Source organism: Fusarium falciforme, chromosome 3 (genome assembly GCF_026873545.1).
Source record: "Fusarium falciforme chromosome 3, complete sequence".
Classification (NCBI taxonomy): domain Eukaryota; kingdom Fungi; phylum Ascomycota; class Sordariomycetes; order Hypocreales; family Nectriaceae; genus Fusarium; species Fusarium falciforme.
In genome coordinates, this window is record NC_070546.1 from 289,067 (window position 1) to 308,045 (window position 18,979).

The 18,979-nt window shown below is 51.3% G+C and overlaps 7 protein-coding genes across 7 annotated transcripts; 4 read left to right on the forward strand and 3 right to left on the reverse strand.

Moving 5' to 3' along the window:
• Nucleotides 1-1,388: 1,388 nt before the first annotated feature.
• NCS54_00340600 (HET domain-containing protein) lies at nucleotides 1,389-3,190 on the forward strand (the record flags this gene model as incomplete). The annotated part of the gene is made up of 3 exons (XM_053148980.1): nucleotides 1,389-2,710; nucleotides 2,933-3,053; nucleotides 3,110-3,190. The coding sequence occupies 3 exons, from the start codon at nucleotides 1,389-1,391 to the stop codon at nucleotides 3,188-3,190; spliced, it is 1,524 nt and encodes a 507-aa protein (XP_053004955.1).
• Nucleotides 3,191-3,510: 320 nt separating this feature from the next.
• NCS54_00340700 (Non-reducing end alpha-L-arabinofuranosidase) lies at nucleotides 3,511-5,547 on the reverse strand (the record flags this gene model as incomplete). Its single annotated transcript, XM_053148981.1, has 3 exons — nucleotides 3,511-4,425; nucleotides 4,476-5,375; nucleotides 5,431-5,547. The coding sequence occupies 3 exons, from the start codon at nucleotides 5,545-5,547 to the stop codon at nucleotides 3,511-3,513; spliced, it is 1,932 nt and encodes a 643-aa protein (XP_053004956.1).
• An 800-nt stretch (nucleotides 5,548-6,347) lies between these two features.
• On the forward strand, nucleotides 6,348-8,197 carry NCS54_00340800 (MFS domain-containing protein; the record flags this gene model as incomplete). Its single annotated transcript, XM_053148982.1, has 7 exons — nucleotides 6,348-6,444; nucleotides 6,515-6,758; nucleotides 6,814-7,330; nucleotides 7,382-7,658; nucleotides 7,720-7,804; nucleotides 7,858-7,927; nucleotides 7,982-8,197. 7 exons carry the CDS (start codon nucleotides 6,348-6,350, stop codon nucleotides 8,195-8,197), a joined length of 1,506 nt encoding a protein of 501 aa, XP_053004957.1.
• Nucleotides 8,198-8,351: 154 nt separating this feature from the next.
• Nucleotides 8,352-9,656, reverse strand: NCS54_00340900 (Beta-elim-lyase domain-containing protein; the record flags this gene model as incomplete). The annotated part of the gene is made up of 3 exons (XM_053148983.1): nucleotides 8,352-9,055; nucleotides 9,123-9,453; nucleotides 9,513-9,656. The coding sequence occupies 3 exons, from the start codon at nucleotides 9,654-9,656 to the stop codon at nucleotides 8,352-8,354; spliced, it is 1,179 nt and encodes a 392-aa protein (XP_053004958.1).
• A 723-nt stretch (nucleotides 9,657-10,379) lies between these two features.
• Nucleotides 10,380-11,655, forward strand: NCS54_00341000 (DAO domain-containing protein; the record flags this gene model as incomplete). The annotated part of the gene is made up of 5 exons (XM_053148984.1): nucleotides 10,380-10,420; nucleotides 10,470-10,589; nucleotides 10,638-10,836; nucleotides 10,894-11,297; nucleotides 11,346-11,655. The coding sequence occupies 5 exons, from the start codon at nucleotides 10,380-10,382 to the stop codon at nucleotides 11,653-11,655; spliced, it is 1,074 nt and encodes a 357-aa protein (XP_053004959.1).
• A 486-nt stretch (nucleotides 11,656-12,141) lies between these two features.
• On the reverse strand, nucleotides 12,142-13,508 carry NCS54_00341100 (FAD dependent oxidoreductase; the record flags this gene model as incomplete). The annotated part of the gene is made up of 2 exons (XM_053148985.1): nucleotides 12,142-12,337; nucleotides 12,394-13,508. 2 exons carry the CDS (start codon nucleotides 13,506-13,508, stop codon nucleotides 12,142-12,144), a joined length of 1,311 nt encoding a protein of 436 aa, XP_053004960.1.
• Nucleotides 13,509-17,102: 3,594 nt separating this feature from the next.
• NCS54_00341200 (Aa-trans domain-containing protein) lies at nucleotides 17,103-18,715 on the forward strand (the record flags this gene model as incomplete). The annotated part of the gene is made up of 5 exons (XM_053148986.1): nucleotides 17,103-17,243; nucleotides 17,290-17,551; nucleotides 17,605-17,796; nucleotides 17,853-18,244; nucleotides 18,293-18,715. 5 exons carry the CDS (start codon nucleotides 17,103-17,105, stop codon nucleotides 18,713-18,715), a joined length of 1,410 nt encoding a protein of 469 aa, XP_053004961.1.
• Between the last annotated feature and the right edge of the window lie 264 nt (nucleotides 18,716-18,979).

Below are 18,979 nucleotides of genomic sequence, written 5' to 3' on the forward strand. Positions count from 1 at the left end.
TTTAAATACGGCCAGGCCGGCTCAATAGCATTCAAATCAGGCGAATTTAGACACCAAAGAAACCGCTGAACGTTATAAAGATCGTATATGCGCTGCTGGGCGTGGTGGTTATGTGCTGACGCCTTATCTTCCTGTACAATCGTGCCCGGCCTCTCCTTCTGACATTCCTTTGCGAAAGGAAGCACCTTTGGAAGAAGAATAGTCTGCTGATAACGCCACTAGTCGATACCTTTCCCTGATCCTCTCGTCAGCTTGCCATTTGCCTTATTCCACTTCCATGTAGGCTTCACGTCCGGGAGGGCTCATAGCCCTAACCTTCGCACGCCAGTTATGAGCTCCCACTCTTCTTGCAGAATCGGCTTAAGCTCTGCGTTGATCTCCTCAATCAGCCGGTCTGATTCCTTCCTCTCTTTTGCGGTCTCTGGACCCTAGCAATGGCAAGGACCCTTTTTATCATAGGAAAAGGCGCCCCAGAACATGAACTCGCTGGCGCCTTTCCATCTCTCGCGAATACAGCTGCGGAGGAACCGTTCGTCTGCTTTCCTCTAGATATGATAGCCTCCTCTGCGGTGGAGCAAGATAATTGAGGTCTCATCGGACCAAATAACAGCCTTCCAGTCGTCATAGGTCCAGTCACGATGGGCGAGGCACCAGTCAAGGCGTTCATGCCTCATCTTCTTCGTCAACCCAGGCTTCCTCGTCGGCTTGGTCTTGCGGAAGCCAGCTGCCTTGAGGATCTGCTTGATTAGCGATTTGGATAGATCGATGCCCTGCGAGCTAAGTTCACGTGCTATCTTAGCAGCTGACTTCTCCGTTCTATAGCGATCTCTGCTAACCTTCGCGACGATCAGGACTTTTACCTCTTCTGTATGCTTACGCGGCCGGCCGGATCGAGGGGCATCTTCAAGGTATTCGTCTCGCAAGGAAATAGGTCTCAAATTCGGGTCAAACCCTCGCTCGATCGCTCGTGCATAGATACGGTTGACTTGACGGATCGAAAGCCCGGTTATTGCAGCGACCTCGGCGGTGGTCTTTCCGCTGCAGGGCGCCTTGAGGGTGACGACTAAGGCCCGTGTTGCGATATCTGTGTTTGGGGCCATAGCTAGGGTGTAGGTAGTCAGAAATGTAAGAGAAAGCCGGTGAGGAAGATCAACAAACAATTTTGGTGGGAAAGCTGATGAGACGGTTTCTTTGCTTTTTATGGGGCGCGCTAATGTCTTGGCAGGACAAAACTTTCTGGCCCTGCCTCCGTAAATGCCTCAAGATCAGAGATTCGGCTCGAGAACGACGGAACGGGCTCTGAAGCATGTTGGAGGCTGTCTGTTGTCTCGCTGGACGACAACCCTCACTTCACAGCTCTTTCTTATGCTTGGGGAACATCAGCAGAAATGGAACAGATTACGCTAAACGGTAAAGTCGTCCCTATTAAGGGAAACTTGGCGTATGCTCTCCGCCATGTGTATGAGCACTGGGCCGATGCTTTCCCAGATGAGAGGTCGCGCCAAATGTTCCTTTGGGCTGACGCTCTCTGCATCGACCAAGATGACGTCGAGGAGAAAAGTAGCCAGGTCCCTCTCATGAGAACGATATTCTCCCGTGCTGAACTTGTCATGTCTTGGCTCGGTCCTGAGAGTGACAGTCTGCATTGTGCTATGGATACAATCGAGATGCTGTATTCGGAATGGTCGGAAAAGGATGACATCTCGGACCTGAGATGGATACTTCGTCATCCATCTCTATGCGATGCCTGGACGGATGAACGAGACGACTCTTGGATCAACACTCGGTGGGAAGCTATGTACGAATTCAATCGCCTCAGTTATTGGCACTGTACATGGGTCTTCCAAGAAATCGTCCTCGCGAAGCGGGTCAGGGCAATTTGCGGACGAAAAGCTCTGGAATGGCACAAGATTGCCTATGTTGCGGAACAAGCAAGCGAGTTGAATCTGGAGCTCCAAACTAGAGGCATGATGAAACCTGAATTTCTTTCTGGTCCTGCTTGGGTTGCGCTGGCAACACGTCACAGCCCTCCCTGGATCTTACTTCAAACCTACGCCGAGATGGGCAGAATGGAGGCCAGTCACGAGAAGGCTCCACATGAGCCAGATTGGTATCTTTCAGTTTTGGGTGGACGATGGCTGCTTGCAACAGACCCAAAAGATCATATTTATGGGTTACTTGGAGTAACTCGTCTTCCAATAACTCCCGACTATGTGAGAAGACGTCGGTTGCCTCTCTATTGCGACTACGTCGCCAACTGGCTCAAGGCGTGGCGGGATGGAGATATAGACTTTGAAGAACTTGACTTTATAACTTTTTCCGGGTCCTCAGCAGCGCAGAAGGACCCAGAGATGCCTTCTTGGATTTCAAACTGCCCTTCAGCTTCGAGCTCTGAAGGAGTAGATGGCCGACTTATCTACAAAGGATCAGCGAGTGAACAAGTGTTCCCCAAAGACACTGAGAATGCTTCAGTTATCGGAATGCCCCTCTTCGTGAGTGGCGTTGAACTGGATATCATTACACAAACCGAGGACTGCGATTACGATGGTGCATTTTCAGTGTCCAACTTTGACTTCCTACAGGAATTCGTAACGATGCGGCCAGTTTATCCTACTGGGATTTCTTCACTACAGGCCATGTTTCGAATTCTCGCCAGGGGCGGTTATGGAGGATATGAACCGTTGGATGCGACAGGTTTTCACATGGTGACGTGCGTGTTCCGGATTTTGAACCAAACTCTTGAAAGCAGGGAGGTTTATACGACACCAAGAGACCCTGCAAGAATTTTTCAGCTATTTGGCGTCAGCACAGATTCTGCACAATCATTCGCGTCCTCTTTAGCAGGGCTATTTGCATCGTCAGCTTGTTCACCGTGTGATGCAGAGACGCTGTTGTAGCTATCTGAATGGTACCAAAATCTAATAGATACAAGAAAGTGGAAGTCTGATGACAGCATCAAGTGGCAGACAATCGAAGAGCTCTGTGGCTGCCGCGGCCTAGCCTTCTTCACGACCGGTTCTGGTTATATCGGCATATCTCGAAAGTGTGCTCAGGTTGGAGATAGTGTCTGTAATCAAGGGCAGCAGGGCACTGATGATTCTGAGGCCAGGGTTGCATCAGAGCCGCCACGTCCATGTCTCGACATGCTGCGTTGTTGGGCTATCTCACGGAGAGGCTAGTGACTATTTAGACTCTGGTCGAGCGCAAGTTAGGAGATTTGAGATACGGTAGCTTGTGTACCTTGAACAGTGCTCTCAGATATAACAGGTCAGAAAACAGCAACTTTTCCCATGGAGCAGAGGACGAGTTTCATATTTCAAGGCCCTGAATGCTATTTAATCCCATGATTTTTCAACACAGGTTTTACATCAATTCATCTTACGGCAGCTCCGTTGGCATTTAAATTGCAGGTCGATGCTCAGTTAGCTACCTATATCTTAAGCTATCTACTTTTCGAATGCTAACCGCTCGAGAGGCACATCGTACAAATCTGGCTGCTACACTCATCCCCTACACGGTCAGGATAGCAATCTCGTAGGTCTTGGTGAAGGCCACCGAAAAGACGCCGTTCTGACCACTGATGGTCTTGACCGTAATCTGGCTGGCCTCCCCACCCATAGAAGGCAGGTTGTTGACACTGGTAGAGCTGGGAGCGGACAGAAGTGTAAGCTTTGCCGTACTGGCGCTTGACCCCTTAACAGTCACCTTGACAGCACCAGCTTCACCCGTCGGACCGTTGTAGTTGACGAGCTTCAGAACGGTGCCCTCACTTCCCTTTGTAGCCGACCAATACGTTGGCCCAACCTTACCCTCTGTGGCTGTCACGGGAAGCGTTTCCGTGCCCATGTAGTCGGCAAAGAGCTTCTGCACATAGTAGCTCATGGTGTACAACACTTCGGTGGCAGTGTGCTTGATGACGGCAACAGTGTTGGGTTCTTCGTCATAGTGCTTGATCAACGCGCCGTAGGCCGAACCGACAATGATGTCAGAGTTTCGTTCGCATCCAAGCAAAAAGATGGCCTCGGCACAGGCCATTCCAAACGTCTGGGCTCCTATTTCGGCTCCGGTTCCCGTGCCCGCTCGGATGGCGGCGTATTCGGCCACAAAGACGGGGTAGTCCCGACTCGCCTGATCGAATGTGTTGTAGAGGCTTACAAAGTGACGCTCATTGTCGTAGATGTGGAGGTCCACCATGCCTCCGCTCCCCTTGTCGGGCGATGGAGATGGGTTGATGCTAGAAATGATGTTCATGTTTGGATATTTCCCCCGAATGGCATTGTACACGGCCATGAAGCGGTAGGAATAGTAAGACGAGCGACCATTGTTGAGGTAGTCTTCATTGCCGATCTCTACCCATTCCACTTTGAACGGAGCCGTATATCCCAAGGCGGCCCTCTTAGCTCCATATGTGGTAGACTTGTCGCCCTATCCATCTTGTTAGTAAGGGTGCATTCTGATACGGATAGGAAACCTACAATGAGAAACTCCAGTTCATTCAGCGTCATGTCGATGTAGGGTTGCATTTGGCTCTGGGGAACCACGTCGCTGTTGAGATACAATCCAGCATGCACTCCAAGAATGACGGTAAGGCCCAAGTCCTGAGCCATTTGCATCTGCTCCAGGAGTCCGAACCCATCCGTGTTGATGTCTCCCCAGACACCCAGCATTCCGGGTCGGTCTTTCAGGTTCCCAATGGTTTGGTTCCACTTCCAGTGCTCGCCGAGTCGGAGACCTTCCATGTTGTTTCCACCAGGAAGACGAATCCATTTCGTGTTAAGACCTTCAAGGCTAACCATCAAATCTTCGCGGAGACCATTGTAGCGATTTTTGTATGTTTGTTTGAAGAGACTGAAGAGGTTGAAGTAGATGCTCTTGCCAGCAAGCTGACGGCCGTCAAAGGCAAAGTAAAAGGTATTGTTCCCGTTTCCAGCCGTGATGGTGGGGTTGAAGGTCGGTGTTGAGCTCTGCTTCCATCCGTCCGAGGCCTTCTGGTTCAGCTTCATCTTGGAGGACGAGAGCTTTTGGCCAGAGATGGTGTTTTTGAAATAACATTCCACCTCACCGTTGTAGTCTCCTCTGACATACATGCTGGCGATGTAGCGTTTGGCCGCATCAACACTGAAGCCCCAGAAGCCGTCATTGTAAAAGCCAACGGTGCCCGTCGTGCCTTCTGGGACGTCCATTCGCAGGTGGTATCCAAGGCTGGACGAAAGGCTCGGCTGGGACTGGTCGATGGAAAGCTGTACTCCCCCGACAGGATTCCAAAAATCCGTGTTTCGATCATAGCTTGCTCTTCTGCCTCTTCCGGAGCCTTGGAAGGCCCGGTTGCGAAGCATTTCGCCATACAGGCCGCCGTCTCCAGAATGATAGATGTCCTAGATGCTTGTTTCAACACTGAACTTCGCTCGGTTTGACGCGCTGCAAACTTACCTCGTACAGTAAGCCGTACAATAGCTGGCTGGAAGCATTACCGCCGGACGAGCCGACGGTAAGACTCAGGGCCGTGGCGACCTGAATAAGGGGGAAGAGCGATGCGAGAAACAACATGACAAAATCCAGTTAATCAAAGATGTTCCGAAGAAGGTCTCCTTGTCTGGAATTGGGCTATAGCTTGAAGAGTTGCTGTCCATATGTATCTATATATGTTCGAATCGGTCTCGATACTAACTCGTTGTTCACTCGCCCGAGGCGCTTGCTGGATCGGCGTTTGCTTGTCCGAGATGATTGCTGGATGGCTGCATCTCGGCCCATGACAAGATGAGTTTCTGTGTGAGAAGCGGAGGCAGCTGGTCCGTTTAGCCCGAAATTTGGCCCGAAATGTTCGTTTTTTTCTTGTTCGAGATGCCAACTCTGTGGGCTCATCCCAGGTCACAAGTTGATCTTTGATCAAGAGACAAGCTGAGCTTCGGCGTTGAGAAGATGTTACTGGCTGAGATTCGGGATTGGGTAGATGTCACTGGTTCGCTAAATAGCGCCGTTCATAGTGGCGTTCGTCTCCCCATCTCTCCACACAACCCCAGACAATTAATCGACGTTTGCGGGGATCTGCACCACCCCCAGATTCCTCTCGCAAGGGGTGAGCATTATTGGTGCGCATGCCATCTATCGACCAACTCTTTTCGTACAGCTAGCACAAATCATGGTATCAAAACGGCCCGAGGATTGCTTCGTCAGACCATTCTTCGGGACAAATTGGAGCGATGAACCAACTATATCGAGACCAGCCTCTCCCTGCCCAAACGAATCATGATCTGCAAGCCTCACTTGTCGTTTTTCATCTGCCTACCAAAGAGATCAAATTGCATTACCAACATCCCACTCACCGTCAAGTCTTTCCTACCAAGACCATGGCGTTACCCCCTCGAGTCTATCAGTTTCTAGTGGGCGTCTTTGCGGCCGTGGGATCGTTCCTGTACGGGTATGATCTCACGATTGTCGCTGAAGGTATGGATACATACGGCCTACACCGAATCTATCTTGATTTGCTCTTGCTAACAGAAGCTTACCATGTCAGTTGTCGCTAGTCAGTCCTTCCAGGACAAGTTCACTCCCACGACTGCTGAAATCGGCCTCGTCGCGTCCCTTCTAACGGCCGGTGCCTTTGTCGGAGCTGCAATCGCTGGAACGATCAGCGACTATTTCGGTCGACGCGGCACAATCCTGAGCGGTGGTCTGGTCTTCTGTCTCGGTGGTGGCCTTCAGACTGGTGCCCCAAACTACAGCTATATTATCAGCGGTCGATTCATCGGCGGAATCGGGTAGGTCGACATCCATGACCAAGTCCAAGACACTGGCTAAACCTTGTCTCTGAAGAATCGGTATCCTTACAATGATTGTTCCACTTTATCAGGCAGAGTTGGCTCACCCAGATATTCGCGGACTTGTCACAGGTTTGCAACAGTTCATGCTTGGTGTTGGTGGCGTCTGCGGTGCCTGGATCAGCTACGGCACCTACGTCAGCTTCACCGACGACCGCCAATGGCAGATCCCATTTGGTCTGCAGATTGCCCCAGCAGGAATACTCTCAGCCCTCATCTTCTTGTTCCCCGAGTCGCCTCGCTGGCTGCTGCAGAAAGGCAAAGACGAACAGGGTCTCGCCACACTTGCGAGGCTACATTCTCAAGGCAATACCAATGACCCATGGGTCATGGCCGAGTTCCAGCAGATCCAGCTCCAGGTGGCTACCGAGGCTGAGGCCGAGGCCAAGTCCTTGTCTGAGCTATTCCGCACCAGAGCCAACTTTCGTCGAGTCATGCTTGCCTGTGCTATCCAGGCTGCCACACAAATGACGGGTATCTCGGCCATCCAGTATTATTCCGTTACCATCTTTGTATGATTCCTGTTTTTCTCACAACTCACACCTTACTTACACGTATTCTAGAAGCAAATTGGCATCAACGGCACGGACACCCTCCGATATCAAGCCATCAACTCTGTTATTGGGCTTATTGGCGAGATTATCATTATGGCCTTTGTCGACAAGGTTGGTCGTCGAAGCATGATTATCATTGGGAACCTTGCCATGTGCGTGACGTACATCGTCAGTACCGTCCTAATGGCCGAGTTCCCTGCCTCCGAGGACAACTCCGGAGCCCACTGGGGATTCATCATCATGACATGGTTGTTTAACTTTTGTTTCGCCAGCATGGGGTCTCTTTGTATGTCTAACCCCGTCGCCGCTTATAGGATGCAAGCTAACGCGATGCTTTACTTACAAAGCTTGGATTGTGCCGGCCGAGATCTTTGACACAGCTACAAGGGCAAAGGGTGTGGCTCTGGCGACCATGATATCCTTTGCGTTCAAGTAGGTCTATCCACCAGAATATGCAACGGTCGCAACGCTAATAAAAACTTTAGCACAATGATCGGCCAAGTGACCCCTATTGGAATGGAGAATCTGGGGTGGCGCTTCTATATTCTCTTCGTCGTAAGTCGGAAACTGTCGATGGTTTAATGACCCTAACTTACTCCTTGTTCACAGGTGACAAACTTGACTAATGCCATCTTCTTCTGGGCCATGCTGCCAGAGACTAGGAAGCTGCCCCTCGAGGAAATGAACCGTCTGTTCTCGGATGCCCCCATCTTCGTTGGAAGTAGAGACATGAGCCGCTACACGATTAATGAGACATCCGAGATGGCAAGGAACATCGATGACAAGCAGCATCAACAAGACGGAGAGAGGATTCATGTTGAGTAGGCTTGAGAGGCAGGTGAGGTAGAGTCGGGTACAGTGAAGCTACGGTAAATTTTAGGGAGAGAACCTGAGACTTTTGACATGATCATTCAGAATTTGGTAGAGGCCAAGTAGCAAAATAAATCTCTCTTCTTTATACACAATAGTCATAGTTTTCTCAGCTGTATCCTCCGCTGACCTTCTTATCCTCCAAAGCCACGCCATTGTTCTTATCTTTCATGAGCTTAGATAGAGCACTCACGAGGCTCTTGACGGCGGCCTCTGAAGTCTGATGATGAAAGACAATTCTCGCCATCGGGAAAACAGCCACCTTCTCACCCGCGCAATACTCGACAAATGCCGAGGCCGGGATCCCAACAGCTTCAAGGTCCAGAATAATCATGTTGGTCTGGACCGGAAGAGAAAACTTGTACCCAATCGCCTCGATTTCTGAAGCAGCGGATCGAGCCATGTTGTGGACCGAAGGGAAGCGCGGAATGCTGTACTCCAACGCAGCGAGTGCCGCTGCAGCCATCATACCAGGCTGCCTCGTGCCACCACCAAGCATCTTGCGGAACCACTTGGCTCGTTCGATAAACGACTTCTTGCCAAGAATGATGCTTCCCATGGGGGCACCAATACCCTTAGCCAGGCATATCGACATGCTATCGAAGCAGGCCGCATACGCCTTCAGGTCAACGCCCTCGCCGATAACACCGTCAAAGAGTCGAGCAGCATCGAGGTGCATCGCAACAGGTTTTTGACCCTCGGGAACAGGAAGCGCTCGAACATACTTGGAGATAGCTTGTGCGTCGGCAAGAGGGAGGATGGTACCGAATAGCGTGTTCTCTAGGGACACAACACGAGTAGGGGGGAAGTGAACTATCGTGGAGGGGGGGTAATCGTCAGCATTTTGGGTCATCGTCTAGGTTCTTCGGCTAACACTTACTGTTTCCGTCGAGGATAATGTTCAGCTTGACGTCCTCCAAGGTAAGATGGACCCCATTCTTAGGCCGAACAGTCGTAGCAGAAGCCTGGGAAATGACGGGAAGGGCACCAGACTCCCAGCAATGGACATGGGCGCGGTGGTCGAGAAGAACAGTGTGAGGCGGCTGGGTCAAGTGCGTTCGTAGACAAATCTGATTGCCCTGAGTTCCAGACACAGCCCACAGCGCGGCCTCCATGCCGGTCATTTCCACAAGCCTCTGCTCAAGGGCCTTGACAGACGCGTCGCCCTCTTCATCGTAGATGTCGTCGCTGACTGAGGCATTCAAGATAGCCTGGACAGTATTAGCAAGGGGGCTTGGCCATTGAACCACAGGCGAATGATAGATCATACGTTCATCATGTCCTCGGTTGGGACAGTCACCACGTCAGAGCGGAAGTCGCGGGATGCCCTTTCGGCATGGGCCGCGAGTTTCGCCTTCACCTTGGGGGTGAAGACAGACTCAGTGGCCTGAACGGTTTCGACGACGCTAGGCATTGTTTCGAGTGAATAGAAAGCAGATAATGCCAAGAGAGACTCGGAATGGTGATGAGATCGGGGTTTTTGAGTATGAGTAGAGCTTGTGTCAAGATTGGAACAAGAACTGAGATAAGAATCTTTATACTCACAATCAGTCTCCTCTATTCGTATCTGCATGTCCATGAGAAATGCTCTCGGAGACTGCAAGTGAAGTTGTGGTCTCGTCAAACATGCCGAAACGCGAGATTTGATCATGCCTCCCCACGGGGTCCATCGCGGAGGTGGGTTAGTGGGGACGGATGATGGACAAGGGAGCCCGGCAATCAGGGACCCATGATGATGATTGCCGGGATGAAGATAGTTTCCATTTTATCTACAAAGATATTCTCTGTTCCGGCTAGCCGGCTTGTGAATCAAAACCCCTTGTACGGCGACCCAGCTGAGGAGGCAATCCGGTGGGAGGTCACGTTTGCTCCGGAGGTGGTGATAGTGGGGCCGGAGGTTACAACCTCCGGGCCCACAAAAGTTTTCCGCGGGAAGATCCCCATTCACGGAGTGGCTGGTAGTACCCGAAGAGAGAAGAGTTGTCCTCAAGCGGCACAAGGTCGTTAGTCCCCAGACAGCCGATGCGGAGTGTTAGGTACCGGGGCAGATACAAGAACACCACCGAGGCAGTGCTCGTTCTTCTAATCTCCCTAGCTTTCAGCTGTGACACTGCAAACGTACAAGTCCCATTCCAACATGGCCCCCTCTCGGTCCAGAGAAAGCATCGTGATAGTTGGGTAAGCGACTCACTCCAAATCAAAGCCCAATCACCGCTGACATCCTTAGGGCTGGCATCATTGGTCTAAATGTCGCCCTCGTCCTCGCTGAACGCGGCTTTGGAGATAGCATCACGGTGGTAGCCACGCATCTTCCCGGTGATACCGCACCTGGATACACCTCGCCTTGGTAAGAACACATTACTGCAATTCTAGAAGCCAATGCTGACCTTTGGAGGGCCGGATGCAACTTCTCAGCTATATCTGGCCGACACAAAAATGCATTGCGGTGGGATAAGTTGGGCTATGCTCATTTATTCAAGCTTGCTTCCCGGGGTTCTTCTGAGACCTTTGTCCGTCGTGCTCCTTCCTTTGAGTATTGGGATGATCAAGTCCCACACGAGAAGATTAAGGATATGGCCGATTATCTTGAAGATGTAAGATCCAACCCCTTATACCATCTCACCGACAACATCTAAGCTTTTCCTACCCAGTTCCAAGTTGTCTCACCCGACCAACTTCCCGACGGAGCCAAGTTTGGTGTTTTCTTCACCACCCTGACCTTGAACGCCCCGAGCCACCTCTTGTATCTCTACCAAAGACTCCAACAGCAATACGGCGTCACCTTTGCCCGACAAGAGATTTCACACATCCAAGACCCTTTTACCAACCCCAACACAAAAATTGTCTTCAACTGCGTTGGTAATGCCGCAAAGACGCTTGCTGGAGTGGAGGATCCCAAATGTTACCCGACAAGGGGCTCGGTGTTGCTCGCGCGCGCGCCTCACGTGAGAACTAATGTCATGAGGCATGGTCTAGACTACGAAACGTACATTATTCCACGCCCAGAGTCTAATGGGAATGTCATCCTGGGAGGCTACATGCAAAAGGGAAACTCGTAAGTCTTACTGGCCCATCACGGGTCAACACGACTAATTCCCATCAGTGATAGCTCTACGTACTCGAGTGAGACAAAGTCCATCATAGAGCGGACAAGGGCCTTGAGCACAGAGCTTGCTAGTGACAAGGTAGAAGTCTTGGCAGCCTTCTCCGGCCTGAGACCCTCCCGTGACGGCGGCGCGAGGGTTGAACGCAGCGATGTGAATGTGGCGAGCGGACTGGGGATCATTGTGCACAACTATGGTGCTGGAGGCACGGGATTCCAGGCTGGCTATGGCATGGCCGTTGATTCTGTGGCGTTGGTGGATGATATTCTCCAGCGGTGGGATATGGAGACATTGTCTTCCAAGCTGTAGTTGTCAGGGCCGACCAGGAGTGGAGAGTTGGAAACGTTGATAGGGCAGAAGATTAGTGAGATGTAAACCCTTCTCAACGAGCTCACAATGACAATTAGGGCTTTTATGAGTGACAAAGTATCGACTGCGATAAGGTACACTCTGTTGGTAGCAGAGTAATTACTCTGATAAGGCGATACTACCTAACTCTCCATCCAAGACTCATTGACATTACTACTGATGACACACGCACGCGTACACACAAACACGAGATAGATGCTCCATCTACAATGTATTATAATATCGCTTTCAAATGTCACCATTTATTGACAACCGTTTGCTATCTTATCGTAGCTCATGACTTCTTTTCAGGATGTCATTGAGAACAACAATACCCGCCTCGCCAGAACTCAATTACTCAAGCCTGGCGGTAAATTGGGTCATCATATGTAGCGAAGAAAAAAGCAATTTCTTTACTCTCATTTCTACTGCTAAGAGAAGGTGTTATCATAGCTTGGACTGCTCCTTGGCAGACAGTCTACGTAGCACAGGCCCTCCCCTACTTCCGTCTTGACCCATAGGCTGGTTCGGGTCTCGCCTCGACAATGGTTGGATCCTCCATTTCTCCCGAAGCTCCTCGGAAACCTTGCCCTCGAAGACGTCAGCGACGTTGCGTCCCAGAACGGGCAGGAATTTGAATGCACTAAATGACTGAATTAGGACTGGCATACGTTACGTACGTTCTTAGAAGATACTCACTGGCCTGAGCCCCCTGTGGCAAAGAATAATCCCTCCGTGTCCGGGTGATGGTCGACCACAAAGTCTCCATCTGGGGTGTCCTGGTACCAGCACATGCGAAGGCTCTCCCAAGGGCGGTCGCCAAACTCCGGGAAAAACTTCCTCAGTCCTGCCCCCAGTGTTTCCTCAGCATCATGCGGAAGAAATCCAGCTGCAGCGTTGTTCCCAATCAGCTTGGGCGAAGACACTGACCGTCCATCAACGGACTGAAAGCTGGACGCATAACCATACCCGTGCCGGGCAATCTTCAAGCGGTGCGTATCAGGGGTGGGGGGGAAAGTGAAAAGTCCAGTGTCGAAAATCTGCATGACTGGCATGCGCTGGAGCCTTTTGGCCTCTTCGGGAGTGAGTTGGACAAAAGCAATCGGCTGACCCACGGCCGAGAGGTTGTGGCCCATGTCGGGAACCAAACGATTAGTCCAGGAGCCAGTAGCCAGAACTACAGTGCTGGCCTTGAACGAGTCTCCGCTGGCGGTCTTAACGCCGACAACGCGGCGACCTGAGTACTCTAGCGAGATGACGGTGCCCCTGGACCCCGTGATGAAAGACACGCCAGCCCGGCTAGCGCTCTCGGCGAGATCGCGGATGGCATTTGCGGCATCCGCCCAACCACCCGTAGTGTTTCGGAGAGACATCAGACCCGCCAGGTCAGCCTGAAGATCAGGGTAGAGTTCCTTGAGCTTCTGGTCGGTCTCATGGGCTTCAAAAATCTCTCTCCCTGGACCAGTTCCCTGAGCCTCCCGCATGGCACGACACTTCTGTACGTAGCCATTCTCGCCAGTACCCAGCATGACGAAGCCCGTCTCGTTGTAATGCTTTGACCATGGGGTATCTCCACGCCATTCCTTGAGGGCGTCCGCAGAGAGCTGAGCGTAGATGGGGTCTGCGTACTCAGCACGGATGACGCGAGAAACATCGACGCTGCTGCCGTCAGGCACCGGGGGAGCGAATCGGTCGACAACGGTGACCTGGTTGTATCCTCGCACTGCAGCTAGCTCATAGGCTAGGCCGAGGCCAAAGACCCCGGCGCCGACAATGATGAGAGGAGAATCTTTCGGGTGGTGATGGTAAGCCATGATGGGATGACGCCGCGCCGTCGGACTGTGTCTTGTGCTGTGGTAGCTGCTGTCCTTTTTTTGAGACCTGATTGATGACAAGAAAGAATAGGTATCTTGGAGAGCCTGAAATACGGCCCAGAGGGTATGGATGTGCTGAGAATATATACATCCTACGGCTCTGTATCCGTAGTCTGCATCTCCATCACCAAGGTGGGCACGGACAACTTTAGCCAGTCAAATCGACTTCGGCAGATACCTGCGCTTCCCAGTGTCTGGAGAAACTACTGCAACGAGCAGAAGATGACGTCTCCTTGCCCCAAAAAGCTCTCATTCGAACTTCCATTTCGGTAGCACCGGCGTAGTTCGAGTGTCCAATGAGATTTTAGGGAGGCTCTGGGGTTTGGTCACGAGGCAGTTCAGATGGCTCGATCCCAACTTATCTCTTGAACTCTGGATCGGAACGGTGACGTCCTGCAGGGGTAGGAGGGGAGCTGTTTACTGTTGAGTCCACACATGTACCTATTTTCTAGTATTGTGTTTTTTGATATGGTTGAAGCCCGGCCCTTGGTGGGATAACTGAGAAGGCCGTACCTATTATCTAGGTAGGATATGGTGTTTTACGGCATTGGACTTTGATACTGTCATGAAAACTATGTCTCTTATTGTTGTGGCTGATAGCATCTTTTGAAGACTCTGTCGATGACAATGCAAGCATTGATAACCGTATTCTTTGACGATCGCGTTTTTAGACATATCACGAAGAGCGAGAACAACGCGAGAAAACAATATGCGGCTGTTCTACCCAAATGGTTACCCTAATTAAACGGCAGCCATGAATAGTCTTCGACAAGCGAGTCCGACAGCAGATTTGTTAGAAACGGCTGATCAAAGACATCCTCCCACGGCAGCTGTGTGTCCGGAGCATCCACCTGCGTCTGATGACTCAGTTCGTCCTCTGTGGCTGGGTGAACGATTGTCGTTGTTATCTGCAGCGTGGCAGTCGAGATACCGTTTCCGGGGCTCGGGCCGTGATAATCGCTCAGCCCCAGCCGCGATACCGTCGTGGCTTACGGCGAGAGGAGTTGCCAGACCACATCAGGTGGGAACTGAACAGTAGTGCGGTCCGACTTTTCGTCACCTTCTCGCTGCTCAATAGTCGACTGGAGGCTTCTTAACGTTTGGTACTGTAAAGTTCTGTAAGCCTGGATAAGGTCTGCGCGCGGACAAAGTCGAGTCTGTACCATTTGAGCAATGTGAGGCCAGTGTGTTGAGATCCGACCCAAAACTCTCTCGCACGTTTCAAAGTCTCTCTTGGCTCGACTCGAGATAGCATCATCTCTAACAAACTGAAACAGCCACGGTACGGTGGCTGTTGTAGCAACGATCTGCCCAATCAGCGGGTCTGATATATCAAACTGGAGCTCTTCACATATCTGAAGAAAACGGGAGACCCAAGAAGAGTGGAATAGAGCCCTATCAAGGGTCTCCTGCAAAAATGAACGAGACTGCGATGCGCCCTGCGATCCACGGAGTGCAACGAGGTGGATGAATGGGTGGTTAAGGGCCGCTTGTGAACCGTGATAGGATATCTGCATCAGTATCCATGCAGCCCAATACTCTCGGTTACCAGATAGCTCGGAAGGTTGCCGATGCTGAAACCTGACTTTTCGAAACAGGTGCTGGTAGGAAAGTTTCGACTCCGACTCGTACATCTTCAGTGTAAGTTGGTTGTGTGACGCAATCGACGATCTGTCGTGCTTCCCGGTCCGAATGCTTTCGATGTAGGAAACGATCTCACCCCAGATCTGTACTTTCTGCAAGCAATACGCATTGATACCATAGTCTCTTCCGTTGACCTCGTTGCTGTCAAACAAATCAGGATGCTCTCGCATGCTTGTTGAGGCAGAAAGAGGCAGAGGTCGGGCTGGGCTTCGGGGACAATCTGGGGGGTCGGTTCCTTGTATTCGGGCCCCCGGGTGAGAAGAGAAGGCTGACTCTAAAATCAGGATGCTCCAGTGACATCTGGAACTGGCCGGGTCGTTGGAGGCCCGGCTATGAAGCGCTTGGGCCTGAGCTTGGGTGACACGCACGCACTGTAGCTGAGAAGCGACCCCGATTGTCATACATGCCCTTGCACACAAGCCGTCTACCAGACGTCAGCAGTCAGCTCAGAAGGTAGGGTAACCGCTGCGGAATTCTACCCTTAATCTCACACAGAGCCAGAAGACATAGTGCCTGTAACACTTCAAGCTCGCTCACTCCATCAAGAGCAAGTCGCATGACAGCCTTGCGAGAGGAAGCGATATAGAACTCGCTTGCTTGCATCCCATTGCCGCCATAAAATGGGTGCTTTGTGAATCTCAGAGCTATAGCTAGAAACGCCCATCGGAGGAATGAAGGAAAGGATTGTAGGTTGTCGTAAATGTATTGAACATCGAAGAGGGGTATCGGTTGGAAGTAGAGGTGCTGTCGATACACTTCAACAAAGTGATACAGCAGGTCTGGGGGAGGGTCAGCGTTCTCTGGAGACCTGAGGGATGCATCGTTAGTACACAGTTGTCATAAAATGATGTTGTTATCTCACCAAGTCGATGCATCAATGTGGTCCTGGATATCGCGCCGAGGTATGGCTCCGTCAGTTCGTCTTGACTCTGGTTGTTTATCTCTGCCCTCAAATGGGCGGAGGACCGGGTCACCATCAGGGAGCGGGGATTGGGGAGAAGGTAGACTTTTACCAGGGACATCTAGTTAGACTAGGGCGTTACTAAGAGGAAGCTGACGATAACCTACTCGGGTGTCTTTATCAGTCTTTGATTAAGGTCTAGTATCCCTATGGTTGCTTGAGAGCTATTCCTTATCAAACCCAACCGTTAACACAAGTAAAAAGAAGGTGTAGATAGCTCAGAAAACACTCACGGCCCGCGTATCATGCCACGAGGACCAGCGGCACGGCGATCACGTCCGCGCCGAAGATAAGTGCAAGTCTGGCCGAGACGCTCACAAAATGAGCACATGGGCCTTTCACCCGGGCACCTGGTCTTCTTCTGGCTAATGGAGCGGGTCAGTGGATTCGAGATAAGCTGCCAGCCCCTGAACTTACCGGCATCTCTCGCATGCCTGTCTCAGGCGAGGCCCGGAGGTTGGCTAGTCTAGCGTATGAAGTTCCGAGCGGCGCTATGATGCGTGTTTCCCGCGGGCAACTCCTCCGGCTCATGATATTCGCCCGCGGGAACCCTCTACCATTCCACCTTTGGTCAAGGATACGAGTCAAGACGAAGTCGGAGGTCCCACTCATTGGCCATTGCCCCCGCAAAACGTGTTTCTTCGCGTATCAGAGTTCCTATCTATGGACTGCTCCTCGTTCCACCCAGACCAAGCGATATTTGGTCAGCGACCATGAATAACGCCCCACGGATGAACTGGAGATAATGCAGAGTCCTCCACTTCCCCCAGATAGTGTCCCTGTCCGGTGGGTCGATTCTGGGGTAAGGCGAGTAAGGGCAGGGGGGCTGCATTGAACAGGTTAAAAGGAAGATGGCATCCCTTATGGAGGTCGCCAACAGACACTCTCCTTGATACGCAATTTACACTATCTCGTTTTCATCAATCATCATGGAACCAAAGTCATCAAAGCTCATGGATCAGAACGGTCTCACGGCCGAACCATCAAACGTTGAAGACGGTGACAACACATGCCACCCATACGATGCCGTCTTTGGAGAAATCACCGAAGATGGACCAAACTACCGCAACGTAAGTGTATCAACCCTGGGTAACAAACAGATCTGACAGCCTCTAGGTCGGTTGGATCGGAACCTCTGCACTCATGATCAAGGCCCAGATAGGCCTAGGCGTCCTGTCGATTCCCCAAGCTTTCGATGTCCTAGGCATCGTCCCAGGCGTGATAACCCTGAGTGCGGTCGCTGGTATAACTACTTGGTCCGACTACATCGTTGGAGTTTTCAAGCTTCGTCACCCAGAGATCTACGGCATCGATGATGTAGGCGCCATGCTTTTTGGTCGTGTCGGCCGTGAGATTTTGGCAGCTGGCTTTGTTCTTTGTACGTGATGGATCCAAAGTCGGAGTCCAACGCAAGGCTAACGGACATACAAGACTATACCTTTGTCGCAGGATCCATGATGCTGGGCATTTCCATCGGCTTAAATGCTGTCTCGATGCACGGCACTTGTATAGCCGTCTTTGTCGCCGTCGCTGCCATCGTCGGTGGGTCCTTTGCAAGCATCAGAACTCTAGGAAGGATGAGCTGGCTTGCATTGGTCGGAGTGACAAGTCTAGTCATTGCCAGTAAGCGTTGTACCTCCTATTGTGACTTCTAGCTTGCTTATGACGGTCACCAATAGTTGTAATGGTCACAATCGCCGTCGGCGTCCAAGACCGCCCTGCAGCAGCACCCAAGGAAGGACCCTTTAAATCCGACTTCAAAGTAGTGGGCAACCCTTCATTCGCCGATGCCGTGTCAGCCATCTCGACTTTTGTTTTCGCCTATGCTGGCACCCCTGCGTTCTTCTCCTTCGCTGCCGAGATGAGGGAGCCCAAACACTATGTCCGAGCTCTCACACTCTGTCAAGTCATCGTTACTGTCGCATATGTCGGAATCGGATGCGTCGTTTATTACTTTTGCGGATCATATGTGGCCTCTCCCGCTCTTGGATCGGCTGGCTCGCTAATTAAGAAGATATCATACGGCATCGCCATCCCTGGAATCGTTGCAACGGCGATGCTCACTATTCATGTATGTCTCCCAATCCTACTGTCTTCACATACTTATCCTTCTGCCTAGCTTCCTGGCAAGTACCTTTTCGTCCGGTTTCTACGAGGCACGAAGCACTTGACGGCCAATACCTTTGTGCACTGGGGAACTTGGCTCGGTTGTGTCTTTGGCGTAACAATCACTGCCTACATAATCGCGAGTGCTATCCCAGTCTTTGGAGGACTTGTGTCCTTCATTGGGGCGCTGCTAGGCACGTTGATGTCCTTCCAGCCGATGGGCTGTATGTGGTTCTATGATAACTGGAGCCCGGATAAAGGCAAGCGAAACCTTACATGGTTCTTGATGGTTATCTGGAGTGGATTTGTTGTTGTATCAGGAACGTTCCTCATGGTGGCCGGTACCTATGGCTCTGTTGTTACTATCATTGACTCTTATAAGAAGGACGGAGGTTCCAAGGCATGGGCTTGCGCGGATAACTCCAACTCAGTCTAGGAGATATACTAAGCTTTACATGCAAGACAACCAAGTATATTCATCTTCGAGCCACTAAAGAAGGGAGGAATAAAGGCATGCGCCGCACTATTCACGAGCGATCCAATATTACATATGCATGCTAGGAGAAATATCTTCCCAAAAAGCTACATCTCGCATGCTCGTACGCTTCCACAGGCTCCATAGCAGCTGCATTAGTCTGGAGCCTCAATCTCCGACCCTTTCCATACTTCTTCCACTTTGGATGGCCATCACCTCTGATCG